The sequence below is a fragment of the Cajanus cajan genome, chromosome 6 (genome assembly GCF_000230855.2).
Source record: "Cajanus cajan strain Asha chromosome 6, NIPB_CcT2T_4, whole genome shotgun sequence".
NCBI lineage: Eukaryota > Viridiplantae > Streptophyta > Magnoliopsida > Fabales > Fabaceae > Cajanus > Cajanus cajan.
This window is the reverse complement of record NC_138522.1, coordinates 15670886-15685910: the sequence shown is the minus strand read 5'-3', so window position 1 is coordinate 15685910 and position 15025 is coordinate 15670886. Positions and strand designations below refer to the sequence as shown.

The following is a 15025-nucleotide window of genomic DNA, read 5'->3' as shown; positions in this document are numbered from 1 at the left end:
TCTTGAAAAACAGATGGTTGACTTAGTGAAAATCCCACAAGGTTCTGTGAGGACTAGATGAGTTAGGGTGAACTAGTATATAAATTTTGTGTCCAATCTCTCTTTCCTTATCTCTTTACTTGTTTATTTAACTTACTACATTCATTGTTATACTTCTACATAATCTAAATCATAAACAAGTAAACACAAATTGTTTTTCAGAAAAATTCACACAATTCCAATCCCCCCTTCTTGTATTGTAACATTCATTTCAAATCTCATATCACACTTAAAGTTCTCACGTCACGCATAAACATCACATATCATGACTAATTTTCTTATTACTCACTAAGTCATTATTGTTACTTCTCCTTTTTAATTACTCAATTATGGTCACACTCTATCTCTTCTCATTTTTTTTCTCAATTATGGTTATTATATATACTGGCCCTTTCCCTCTATCGTCGCCCTTTATTAAGTATTATATCTCACACACCTCAACTCAATAGCATTTCACAACTTTTTGTCTTTTTATTGTTTATTACTCTTCTACATGCGTAAGATTCGATTATAAATCTCATATGAATTAGTAATTAGTTTTCTCATCCTCTCTTATTAGTCTCATCGCAAACAACTTCCTCCTATTACCAAATTTTGTTTAACTAAATTAAACTAACTTGATTATAGGTGAGCATAGGAGCAACACAAGCGTGCTTCACTCTAAGCAAAGGTGTGTTATGCTTAAAGCACAAACCTACTTCCATGATAAGCCCAACATGGACGATGCGGTTTGTTAAGTCAAACGAAAAAATTTCCAACAAGGTTTTGAACATGACAAATATAATACATATTGTTATTTCTAACATGTGTGTTAATGTTTTAGATAAATATAAGAACAGTCAAAACTAAAAAATGAAGTACGTATTATTACACATACTATGGTCAAACCAAATGAAGCCTGGTTGATCTGTACAAAACATCAGACGATGGTTGAAGACTAAGCCTGATCGAAAGCCAGAAGAAAATACAACTGATGGAAACTTGGTGGAGAATCCGGATTGATGTTGAATCCTCTTCAAGTTCCTCCCTAAATCTTCGGCTCCTTGATTCTTCTTAAGCTTTGCTAAGGTCTCTAGTGGAGGAGGAGACCTTAGAGCCACCACGGTTTGGTGGAGAACTCTCCCAAGAGACGCCACTCCTTGATGAATAAATAAGTCTCTTCAATTCTCACCACACTCTCCTAGTGAAGGGATAAGATAATTGGATGAATATCAAATAGGTTTAGGGACTTTTAGAAGAGATAAATCTGAGTAATCTTCAGAAAATAAATCTCAATATATCCAAAAGTATTTTACAATGAAGGAAAAAAAATATATAGGATAGGGAAGCTTGGAGGGCAAGCTAACCTTAACCATGGTTTACTAGGAACCATGGTAAGGTTTAGCTAACCTTCCACGGTTTAGGAGCTTGGAGAGCAAGCCTCTCACTTAGCTTGCTTGGTAAGCAAGCTAAGGAGAAGCTTATGCTACAAGCTTTGAGAGGTAGAAGGCAATTCTGGCCAAGTGAAGGACTAGCCAAGGTGGGCAGCTCAAAGCTCTCATTTATGCTCCAACCGATTTTGAAAAATGTTGATTTGGTTTAGTTAGGTTCATCCAATGTGAATGGAACCTAGCTAAATCAAATCTATGAAAAATTAGGAACAAAATGAGTCTAATATGTAAAATTTTGCCTAGGCCCAACTCTGGCCCAATTGCTAGTAACACTCTCTAGCTTGCTAGTCACACTCTCTAGCTTGCTAATGCCACTCCCAATCCTACTACTAAAAAAAATAAGAAAGAGTGTATTTCTAGATTAGGTTAAATGGAGTCAAAGTGCCCAAGTAACCTACCCTAGAAACAATATACAATAGCTAATAAAAGGAAATAAAGTGTCTCACAAATACAAAGGCAAAAATACACCTATACAAGTATCTACTATATACAAGGTACAAGAAATCAAACTATACAATGTATGTACAATGGAAACTTAAGAGACTAATAAGAGGAATCATACTCAATACTCATATTGAGCATAGGTCTAAGAAGCACCTCCTTTGTAGAAGTCTCCTCTAGCCTCCTAACCATGGACCTAGTTAAAGGCCCAATGGTCTTCATGGGTGAGCCTCCTTGCATCAACCTTCATCCTTCTTGGTCTTACCTCTTCCAAAGGGATCCTTGGGGATTAGATTTCCATCATACCCTCCCCCTTCAAAAGGATTTGTCCTCAAATCTAGTGGTCCTTCCATAAATATAGCATCACCTACAATGAAAACAAGAAACAAAGCATTAGGGATGACATATTCATATAACATATGTGGAAAGTGCACCCTATGAGGAATTCCTTCTATAGTCCTAGCAAGGGTCCTTAGACTAGGAAGGATGGGTCCTCTAAGCATAAGAATAGGATCTAAAGGGATCCTTGGGGATTAGATTTCCATCAACAAAAAATACAAGACAAGGCGTATTACCTGCCGAAGTCTTGAAGTATCAGACGAAAGGCCAAAACAAGTATCAAACAAGGCTAAATCAAGAACAAGACAAAAGTTGGTTAAGCACCGGATGAAATCCGTACAGACATAAGATGAAGCTTAATGGTCAACCAGACGAAGGTCAACATAGTATCAGATGATGGATAACACAAGATGAAGAAATGTTCCAGACGGAATTAAAGTCTTCCATCATCACAACTGACCAGACGGAAGGAAAAGTCAAAGTCTACTTCTCAAACGGAGACTCAAATTTGAGGAAGAATACTAAAAGGCATTTAAAGTCCACTATTCACAACAAGGGATATCAAATATCGTCTACACTCATAGAAGAGCACACGAAGTCATCAAATTTGTGAGAAGAAAGAAGAAAGATAGACAAGCACGTATCCACAAGTCAACTCATGCGTGTGTTAGAGAAAGTACACCTACTGATGGAGGACCACCCTTGGAGTTTCATATTGGGCCCTTTACTAGGTCCATGGCTAGGAGAATGGAGGAGGATGAAGGAGACACCATACCTAGAGCCATACTCATCATGAGTTGGAGTATTGATCCATCTCCTAGGCCCATTTTGAGTAATATAGGACTTTATTGCTTTATTTCCTTTTTTACCCTTGTATTTTGGGGTACTTTAGATAATAGGATTTTATTATGTATTTTCATTTAGCCTTTGTATTATGGGGCAAATTAGTTTAGGATTTATTTTTGGGCTTAAACCTTGACTTGTCAGGTCAAAAGTCCACTTTTTCTATTTTTAGGTCAAAGGGTATTTTGGTCTTTTGGTAGGAAGGAACCCACACATCATCTAGGGTTCATTTAGGTTGCATTTGGGCTGCATTACATGGCCATGTAACACTAAATGCAACCCTAGATGCCTTCTCACTCCTGTAAGTACCCTTAGCCTAGCACCTTGTACACACTTTGGAATATATGAATTTGAGTGAGCATTTTTGCCTCAAATCCTCTCCTTAGTCACTAGGTCTACACGACCTACCTCTCCTATCTCCTCCCTAGAGTGAGTTTAGGATTCCCTTGAGTGGCCTTCACCTCCACTTGGTGGAGAGAGCCAACTAGAACACCCAAAAACACCCTCCTCCCCTCATTTCTCTTATTCGCCCAAAACCTTCATCATCACGCCCACCTTTCTTATTTCCCCACCCTTGAAGAAACGTCCATCATGAAGGTCACCATCTTGGCCTTGGCAAGGAACTTCTCCTTACCTTGAACATCACTAATCATCCCCTTGGTGGAAGGAGTCCATCACCTACTTTTCAGAAAAAGACAATGCCTTTGCAGCTATAATGATAGAAAGAGAATAGAAATACCTAGGTTATGATTGAAGTCAGAAATAGAAGTGAGCGAACTACGTAAAAAGACTTCACGTAGCACAAATTCAGTAAGCAAACATTTAATGCAAGATCAAATGCATTAAATGAAATATTTATATGGTCATGAACGAACTATTATCTACACCAACGGGAAGCTCCGCTCCAATGGACACTTTCAAATTTAAAACAACGGGCAGATTTATCACGAGGCTACAAATATCAAGACCTAACAAGAGAAGGAAGAAGAGAGAAGAAACGAGAAATAAGCAAAGGCGAACGTAAAAGTGAACTTACATCTCTTCCTATACAGTCTTGTATATTTGTATAAATCTAAGATAGCTTATCTTAGCAATTGTTGAGACTATCCTATCCTCTCTGTGAGAGTAATACACACACTCAAAACACATATCTCTGTAAAACTAAGGTTGCATACCATAGCGAGTGTAGAAACCATCCTATCCTCTTTGTGAGAGTTATACACACACTCAAAACATCTATCTGTTGTAAAGCCTGAAGAGGCTAGTTGAAAGAATACTTGGGGAACCAGAAGTGGTTTAAAAATACTAGCACTGACAAGTGAAGTTGGCGAACCAGGAGTGGTTGATAATACTTGGGGAACTAGAAGTGGTTTAAGAATACTAGGGCTGACGAGTGAAGTTGGCGAACCAGGAGTGGTTGATAATACTTGGAGAACCAGAAGTGGTTTAAGAATATTAACGCTGACGAGTGAAGTTGGCGAATCAGAAGTGGTTGATAATACTTGTAATCCATTGTGATTAGTGGAACCTTCGGTTGAAGGAGACTGGACGTAGCTCAGGTCGAGCGAACCAATATAAAACTTTTTGCACTTTTTATCTATTTCTCATATGCAATTTTACTCAGCTGATTTACCATACTGAAAATTTCGTCCACTACTTATTTTTCACATCTTCAGACAAAAAATACACTTGCTTAACCCATTATTTTAAGAAACATTTTTTTTGTACAGACGATAAACTCTCAGACGCAAAATCTTTTGTTGAGACAATCTTGCATAGTTTTTAAGTGTTCAAAATAATATTTTTATTAGACGAAAAAAAGTCTCTTTGCAAAAATGGTTTTAAAACTCCTTTGTTCACACACACATTCAACCCGCTTCTGTGTATTTTTCCGCTAAATTCACGGTTGTGGCCACTTCACTAAACCCAACACGGGCATGCCTCCCCAAAGCACGACTGTGGTGTCTTCCCCATAAGCCTACATGAGCATATGTTTCCCTTAAGAACGATCATGCTTATCAATCCATAGTTACAAATTGCATCGGACTCAACTGATTCGCACGTAGTTCTCACCCTCTTTTTCTTGTTTTTGAATTACAAGATAAATTACTCAAAGGGTTATTCTTAATTACTCAACACTCAAATTAATCACCTTCAATTCAAACATTATGCATTAATAAATTTAAAATCAACTATTTATATATTTTTTAAAATTTATTTTAATTAAAAATATATTTCTTATGAATAATTAAAGTAAAAGTATATTTTAAAATAATATGATGATTAGTCTTTAGCAAAGTTAAGTTAAATATTCTTAATTAATATAATAGGAGAGTAATAGTATAGTATTTATCTCTAAAGAGATGTTTGGTACACAAAAAGCTTTTACTTTCTTTAGAATTTCAAATAAAAAATCTTGGTTTCCCATGTTTGGTAGCTATTTAGAAAAAAACCTCCAGGAATATAATTTTTTGATAACTATTTTTATCTCACTTTCCCACAAAAACATTCCCATAGGGTTGGTGAGAATCCAAAATTCTTGAGTTAGGAGAAAACTTTTATATAAGACTACAATATTCCTTTTCAAAACAGAAAATATCTCTTTCTTTCTTTCTCTCCTTCTATTTCTCTTTCTTTCTCTCACTATTACCCTCACTCTCCCTCTCTTTTTTCCTCTCCTTATCTCCTTCTATTTCTCTTTCTCCCTCCCTTTCTATCTCCTTCTATTTCTTCTTCTCCCCTGCTCTTTGTCTTTCTCACTCTCACTCGATCCCCCTATCTTCCTCTTTGTCTCCCTCTCCTTCCCTCTCTCTCCCCTTCTATTTTTTTCTCCCTCTCCTTCTTTCTCTGTCTCTATCACTTTCCCTTCCTTTCTCTCTTTCTCCCTCCCTCTCTCTCTTTTTATTTCTCTTTCTCCCTTTCTCTCTCACTCTCACTCTCACTTCTTCTTTTTTTCTCTCTCTTTCTCCCTCCCATGTCTTTATATCTCTCTCTTGTATCTCATTACCATATCAATTTATGATATTATTAAAGTTTGTTTTTTCTAGAGTATAATGGTTTTTGTTAACACAATTTTATTTAAATGAACTGAAGTTATATATTTTTATCATTCTTCATTATTTTGTAACATTCACTAGTGGAAAAAAGACTTTTAAGATCGGTTATTTTTTACTTTTAAGATCAGTTAAAGAATCGATCTTAAAAGAGACGATCTTAAAGACTGAACTTTAAAGATCGGTTATTTAACCGATCTTAAAAGTTCAGTTTTTAAGATCGATTACGAAGTAATCGATCTTAAAAGTATCAGGTTTAATTTTTGTTTAATTTTAATAAAATTATTAATGTAACAACTCTTATATTTGGCCTCTCAAGGATGTTATTTCACGAAACTTTACTTTTTAACGTGTTTTGTCCTTATTGCACATTTTCTGGAAAACTTCCTAGAAGGTTACCCATCCCTATATTACTCCAAGTCAAGCACGCTTAACTGTGGAGTTCTGATGAAATAAGCTACCGAAAAGCAAATGCATGTTGTCAGTATAAGTAGTACAAATTAATTGATTTAAGTCATCATCAACTATACAATCTCATACTTATACTATTTTTAGATCCCTCTCATTTTGGTGTGTCCAAACCGATATAAAAATATAATAATTATATAATAATTATATTACCAATAATAATAATTATATTATTTAATTAATCTTTATTTATATATATATATATACTTGTATAATTAACAATCTACTTATTTCTATTTAAAATTAATATTACGATACAATTTAAATTATTTATTATAAATTTAAAAGTTTAAATAATAATTTATATATTTTAAAATGATAAGGATTATAATAATAGTGGTGTAACTTTTACTAAGTATTACACTGCTCAATAACTTTATGTTAAATGTGAATTTTTAAATTCAACCATTAGATTGAAAGTTCATATCACTTTATATGTTTATATCAAATTTTGTTAAAATTGAACAACAACTTGAAGATAATCAAAGTGTTCATATTTTAGTATATTTTGAAATGTATATATTACGTCAATTATGTTTTATAAGAATGAAGTATCAAATCATCTTGAATTAATATAAAATTTGTATATACGAGTTAAGAGTAAAAAACTTTTAATCTAACGGTTGAATTTATAAAATTCACATTTAATTTAAAGTTATTGAGCGGTGTAATATTTAGTAAAAGTTACACCGATGTCATTATAATCATTCTCTTTTAAAATATTATTTTATAAATTAAATTTTTACATTTTAAATAAATTAATAATTAACTTAATATATTTATTCATCTTAAAATATGACTAAGGGAGGCGCATGCGAGGAAGAAAGACTAAGGGAGAGCGTTGCATTTTTTCAATAGTTACAGTACTTTTAAGATCGGTTAAATTTTAACCTATCTTAAAAGTACTTTTAAGATCGGTTCTTATATGACCGATCTTAAAAGTTATGTCTGATACAACTTTTAAGATCGGGTATTAAAAGAACCGATCTTGTATACCACTTTTAAGATCGATTATTTTGTAACCAATCAGGTATTGAAAGAACCGATCTTAAAAGTACTTTTAAGATCGGTTAAAATTTAACCGATCTTAAAAGTGTTCACATTATTTACAAAATTGTCACCGCCGCACTGCGTCACTATTAAGATCGGTCACCTTTTAACCGATCTTAAAACCTCGATTTTAAAACTAATTTTTGCACTAGTAATTTTTTGTTTATTTATTTTGTTAAATTATGTATTTAAATAATATTTACTATAAATTTTCAACTTCTAAAAATATTTTAATGTCATATTTTTAATAAGATTTAAGTAACTATATCTAATGAGTTTATTTTTAACAAGAATATTTTTGTAAAAAATATTTATATGCCTAGGAATATACTGTTGTAACCAAATATGAAAATATTTAATCTTCGAAATTTCTATATGAATATTCTTAGAAACTTTTATGAGTAACCAAATAAATTTTAACTATTCTGAAAAAATTATGTTTCATAGATATGAAAAAACTTCTCCCCTACCAAACATCTCCTAAGAAATAAAAGTGTAATTTATTTTATACTTTAATATATAAAAGATATAGATAATAAATAAAACTTGTATAACTTAAGGAGGTGAATGTAATTTATATTAAAGATACTAAACTAAATAGATAAAATCGTATATTTTTACATAAGTTGGGAAAATGATGTAAATATTTTATCACTCGGAACATAATTTACTCATAAGTTTATTAAGACAAACAGCTGAATTCATTTTGATATGCTTGTTTCCTATGAATTAATTATAATGTTACATAATTAAAGCAGGTGTTCCGTTTGGTTTAAAGGGTGTCAATTCAACCTTCTAGTATGTATTAACAGATAATAAAGATACGTGCCCAATGAAAAATTAAAATAAGATATCACCTCACATAATTAAAAAAAAAAAAAAAAAAGGACTTAAATTAATATTGTACAGGTTAGTGTTTAACAATACGAGATTATAGATGAAAAATGTAATTTTAATATCAGTTAAAAAGTAATTAATGTTAAAATTTAAAGAAGTGAAGATATATATTAAGGTGAAAGAGAAATTGAAAATGATTAAAAAATTAACAAGATTATTAAAATAATTGCGAAATCTTATTCATAATAATGAAAAAATGAGAGTAAAAATAGACATGTATCTATGTTAAAAACTGAATCTTTAAAATTAAGATATAAAAATTTATTAATATTATAGAAAATACATAATACCCATAAAAGGAAGCAAGTTGAACGATGTGGAATGGAATTTGATGATATCCGCCCCTTGTAATCACAACAAAGTATAACTAAAATTGAGTTATTTTTATATCCATTCACACTTTTCATTTTTGGTTGGCTCCAGGAATATTTCTATTTCACTTTAAGTATCTATAAAAGTGTAAAAAATGATGAAGTTAATGTTAAATTATTATTTAACAATTACCATGTTTTTTTTCCTTTTTTACGGTATACTAGATATGTACTTAAAAGTGAGAAATAATTCAATAGCTCAAATTAATTCCATTTTGTTAACCATCATCATCTTCTTCATGCTAATAAATTCCATGCATGGAAGAGGTTAATTACAAACAGCAGCCAAGAATCCAAGGTTGGAGCTTTTCTTAGTGGAAAAAAATTGAAGAGGGGCCAATCGATACACAGAAATATATCCTCATGAATATATACTATTTTTGAACTCAAAAATAGGAGAATCATACTTTCCCCTTATGTGGTCGTCATTTGTTTATTCCTTATTCATGAATATTGTTATTTCTAGCTCTTCATGTGCAGTACATTAGATTTGATTCGTACATATTTTAGGACAAATGGTATATTGTATACAAGTTTATTTTTCAAACATCACAAAGTTATTACAGGATCAAGTAAGATTTATTACATGTTGATATTTAATCAAATCACCAAAGACTTGCATCTCATCCTCAAATTCACAAAGAAGTTATGCAAAGAAGCTTCAAGTTATGTCACTCATCCATGTTTTGGCTTAATTATGGATCACTGAACCAAAATGAGCACTTAAAAAACACAATTATTTGAATCTCACTCACTAATTAATAAAGTCTTGATTTAAAATATTGAATTAAGATTTTAACTCATGCCTTCAACTTGAAACTTAATTAAAAATTGTTGGTTTATTAAAACTAATTTCACAGGAATAGTTCTTTGATTCTATTAATCTAACTTAAAATAATATTTTTGTTAGAATGATAAGTGAAAAAGTTATCTCTTGGAATTAAACCTAAAAAATTCAAAATATTAATATTCAAAACTAATTTCCATCAACTCTAGTATAAATGGTAAAATGAAGATAGAACTAAGAGTATAGATTTAAGCTAACTTTTGATAGTAAGACTAAAGTTATTGAACTGTATATATTAGAGCTCTTTATCCATTAACTAGAAATGAAGGAGAAATTTCAGTGCAAAAGTGTGATACTACTTAACTGATGAAGGGGAAATTTCACTGCAAAAGTGTGATACAATTTAACTAAGAGTAAATAAATTATAATTTTTAAGAGTAATAAGAGTAAATAAATTATAATTTTTAAGAACTATGAAATGTTAGTTCGTTAATACAATTTCAAACTAGGGTTCCAAAATAACATTCCTTTATTCAAAAACTAAAGTTTGGATAATTTATGATCAAATTTCAATTATTATTAGATGAAATTCTTCATGCTTTAGGTTAGAGAATGCATAGCTGCTCATCATATTCTTGATATTCAATCATTTATCCAAAGTCAAGTTTAAATGTATATTTCATGTAGCCAATTTACACTAAACAAAAGCATGTTAGTATAACTATATAAGCTAGAAATGTTGCTCCAATTATGCTTAAAAATGAAATCATAACCAAGGATCACATTTGTTATTTCATGTGATATGAAATCTAAGAATAAATCCTATTTGAACAATATAATTAGTCTCTTCCTTAATGTTATTTAATTAAGAAGGATGTGGGAGTACGCCCTTTATTACAACAACCTTTCAAATCATGATGACTTGTAATTCAATTACAAGGTCCAAAGATTTTAAACATTTTAAGGTAATCAAGTATGTATCAAATAACATGTAATAGTTGTATAATTAATTCTATATATACATCAATTATATTCTTGATGGATGTAGTTCCCTCGTCTTCAACCAAGAAGTAGTGTATAATCACTCTACTAGTATATTCATGGTACTATTATAATAATAAAAGTGGGGATTGAACAATCTCATCATGTAACACATTCATTATATATGGATTATGAATTAAAGTTTCAACCACACACATATACTTCATGCTAAACCTAGGTTTATAGGATGAAATTAGCAGTTGACAATAATGAAAACAAGAAAATAAGAGGATTTCATAATACCAATATAGAAAGTTAGTACTAAATAATTAGTTTGAAGTACAAGCTATTGCAACAACATTATTGTAATTAAGTTTACATAAGCATATATATAGGCAATTTTTGTGTTTTCCTCAATGATTTGAAAGTAAAATAAAATTCGCACAAATTAATTCTCTGACATAACTCGTTTAAGAACACAAAAATTGAAAACACAATTATATGGATCCCAATGAAAACCTATCTCATCACCTTTCTTTAGATCTCTTCTTCTCACGAAATCTTGGTTCCATTTTCCAATAAGAACATAGCTCTTGGATGAAGACCATTGCTTTAGAATGAGTTGGTGCATGGATTTCGTGTCAATGTCCCACACACTAATTGGGGTCCCTTCTTCGATTTCTGCAGCTCTTGCATGATCTACACCCAACATAGGAAGAATTTGTTTTTTGACCAAATCTGTAGCCAACAAGAGTCTACTTAAGATTCCCAAATCACTATCAGTTAGTGTCTTCTTGATCTTCCACGGGTCATCGTAAAGCTTCAATGTTGTTGAAACTTCCTTGTTCATCTCTTCTTCATTTTTGTTGTTGCAATATCTTCTCCTTGATGTCCTAAGGCTAGAGGACTCACATATGGTGGATTTTCTCTTCTTTTGACACTTCTCTCTTTCATCTGCATGAGGATTGCTCATGATGGAAGGGATGAATGTTAACTTTGATAGGATTTGTGGTTTTAAACTCATAAGAAAAGTTCAAAGGGCTTTGAGTGTTTCCATAACTAGACAAGTTCCTATAACAATTTTCTTTGTATTTGTGATTGTGAAATGGAAGTGAAGGCTCACTTGCTCTTTCTTTCAACATATAAATGGATTTCTCATCTTTGTCATAGCCAGTAGAAAGACATTTCTCATTTTTCTTTTCAAAAGTATGATTGAGATAAGAATATCCAATGTCACACAAGTTATTGTCAATTTTCAACTCATGCAATTATAATTTTTTTAGAAAAGGAATATTGAAATTTTCTTAATTTTTTTTATAAAAAAATTATATTAATTAGGTCTTAACCCTCTTAAGAGAATTAAAAAAAATTGTTGACACAAGAATTAAAATCTAATTAATTAAGGCTCTTGAGAAGAAACATGATAGAATGAATAGAAATTGTGAATCATAATTTAGACCTCTCATTTAAATTTATATCTTCCTTGCTATTGGCTACATATGGTTAGGGTATCTCCAATCACAAAAGGCACTATTCCAATTTCTTATTTAAGTATGATGTCATAGCAGTTGTTAAAACTCATGCCACCGATAGAACAAAGCAATATGTCACGTTATTGACCAAGAACAAAATTATGATCTAATCCTCTTTTTTGATCGTGCTCATGTTTCTTGAAAACAAATCATGACTCTGGTAGATTCTTTTATCACTTAAAAATGATTTTGATTCCTAGTTAAATTCTGTAAAAATATATTTTTAACAATAAAAAATACAAGTAAAAGTTATGTGAGTAAAACACAATTAAATTTTTAGTCAAAGAAAAAGTAATCTGCATAAAAATATAATAATATTTATCTTGTGATTAGGATAAATATTTGCAAGTATAAGAATCATATAAATATAAATATATAAGTTATAAAGATAATTAATTACATCAAATAAAAAGTAGTGAGAAACTTTTATGGAAAATAATTTTAATAAAAAAAATTCATCTGAATATTAATAAACTTTGTCAGAGCAACAATGGAATTCATCCTGATGTATTTGTTTCCTGCAAATTAATTAATTAAGGTTGCATAATTAAAAAGGTGTGCCATTTGGTTTGAAGGGTGTCAAATCTGCATTGTATATAATTTAGAATGTATTATTCTAGCTCTATGCCAACCAAGTTAGGATGGTAGAGTTATTAGTCATCACCTTACTGCCCATTTTTTTCTAAAAAAGAAAAAAAAAAATTAGTATGTATGAATAGATAAGATACGTGCCACAAGGAAATAATATTAAAATGAGATAACGCCTCAACTTAAAAATAAAGGACTTTTTTATTTATTAAAATTATAATGATAATAAAAAAGTTTGAATATTACCACTAGGTTGATCCCAGTAGCACATAAAAAAAAATATATATATAAAAAATAACTTATCATTAATATTATGAGACTCATTTGACTGTATGAGATTGGATATGAAAAATCAACATTAATATAAATTTAAAAGTACTTAATGTTATAATTTTGAAGAAAAAAGAAACGTTAATGTAAAAGAAAATTGAAATTTTTTAGAGAATTTAAAATTTAGCAAGATTAATTATAATAATACAAAATAATAGTGAAATCTTCTTTACAATGAAAAGGAGAGTAAAAGTAGACTTTTATCTGGTGTAAAAAAAAAAAATCGACATTATATCTACGTTTAAAACCCAAGATTTAAAATTATGATATAAAAATTTACTATTGTTATAGAAAATGCATAATACCCATAAAACGGAAGCAAGTAGAACCACGTGGAATGGAATTTGATTATATCCGCCCCTTGAAATCACAACAAATAGACAAAATATAACTAAAATTGAGTTATTTTTATATCCATTCACACTTTTCGCTTTTAGTTGCCTTCAGGAATATGTCTATTTCACTTTAAGTATCTATAAAAGTGTCAAAAATGATGAACCTAATGATAAATTACTTTTATTTATATGTTAGGAAGTTTTTATAAGGTATACTGCACATGAAGAGAAATTATAATATTCATATATAAGGAATAAACAAATCTCGACCACATAAGGGGAAAGCATTATTCTCCAGTTTTTGAGTTCACAAATAGTGTATATTCATGAGGATATATTTCTGCGTATCCATTGGCCCCTCTTCATTTTTTTCCACTAAGAAAAGCTCCAACGGTGGATTCTTGGCTATAAATCTTCTTCATGCTAATAAATTCTGAGCAACGGAATTATTTCTCTTTTAAATACATATCTGTTTCTTCCTCACTACTGGCTTATCTATTAGGATATATCTCCAATCACATATAGGGGCTCCGTTCCAGATTCTTTGATATATTATTGTGACAATTGTTCAAACTCGTGCCACTAATATATGTCAAGAGAGAAAAGAAGTATACCACATTTTTGACAGCGAAAAACTTTCTGAGTTGCCCCAGTATGTATAACTTTTGAAGTCTCCAAAGTCCAAATTAATTAAGAAATCAGTATGACAAGCTTTTCTCTGAACATTATTATGAGTTAAAAATTCATGTCTTACATGATAGGAACAAAATATATTATATAACTGAATAATAATTCTTATTTTATAAAATTATATTAAATTTAAAATAAATTTCTTATGATGGTATTATAATCTATGCTAAATTTATAGGAGCAAAATATATTATACAATTGTATAGTAATTCTTATCTTATAAGGCAATTTTATTAAGTTGTGTTAAAAAATCAAATTTATTATGATGGTATTATAAATGATGTTAAATCTTCCATATAATCATTTATCATGTATATATACCAATACAAAGTTTAATAGTGTTGAAAGTGAGTAAGCTTGACAGTCTAATAATGTTAAACATGAATAAGTATGACATGGTGTGACTTTGAGTAAGGTTTATATTTTAAAAACTTATCTCTATTCCTATTGTGTTCAATCAAGTTTGGGTAGGTAAACAAGAGGAGAACCCATCAAATAAATTTATAATTCTAATTCAAATAATAAATAGGAAGGAACTTAAAAACAATTAAGAATTAAATTTTATTTTTAGTTAAATATATAATTCTAAGTTTGATACTTAATTATTGTCATAAAGTAAATTATTTAACTATTAAAATAATTAATTTATATTTTTCATAATTATAAAAATAATATATGAAAATAAAATTTAACTTTAATTAATATTATTTTAGTTAAAATTGAGTCGGAGTAGAACAGTTACTCATGGTACAGGTTTAATTAAATTGTCATATCTCAACCTAAGGAGGCTAATTGAAAAAAAACATAAATTTCACGTATATGAGCGGTGCTACGTGGAACTGTGGCCCCCT

General features: G+C 30.2%; 1 protein-coding gene across 1 annotated transcript; it reads right to left on the bottom strand.

The window, feature by feature from the left end:
- Positions 1–10657: 10657 nt before the first annotated feature.
- LOC109792528 (B3 domain-containing protein At2g33720) lies at positions 10658–12284 on the bottom strand. The gene has a single exon (XM_020351948.2). The coding sequence runs from the start codon at positions 11721–11723 to the stop codon at positions 11148–11150; it is 576 nt and encodes a 191-aa protein (XP_020207537.1). The 5' UTR covers positions 11724–12284; the 3' UTR covers positions 10658–11147.
- Positions 12285–15025: the final 2741 nt, after the last annotated feature.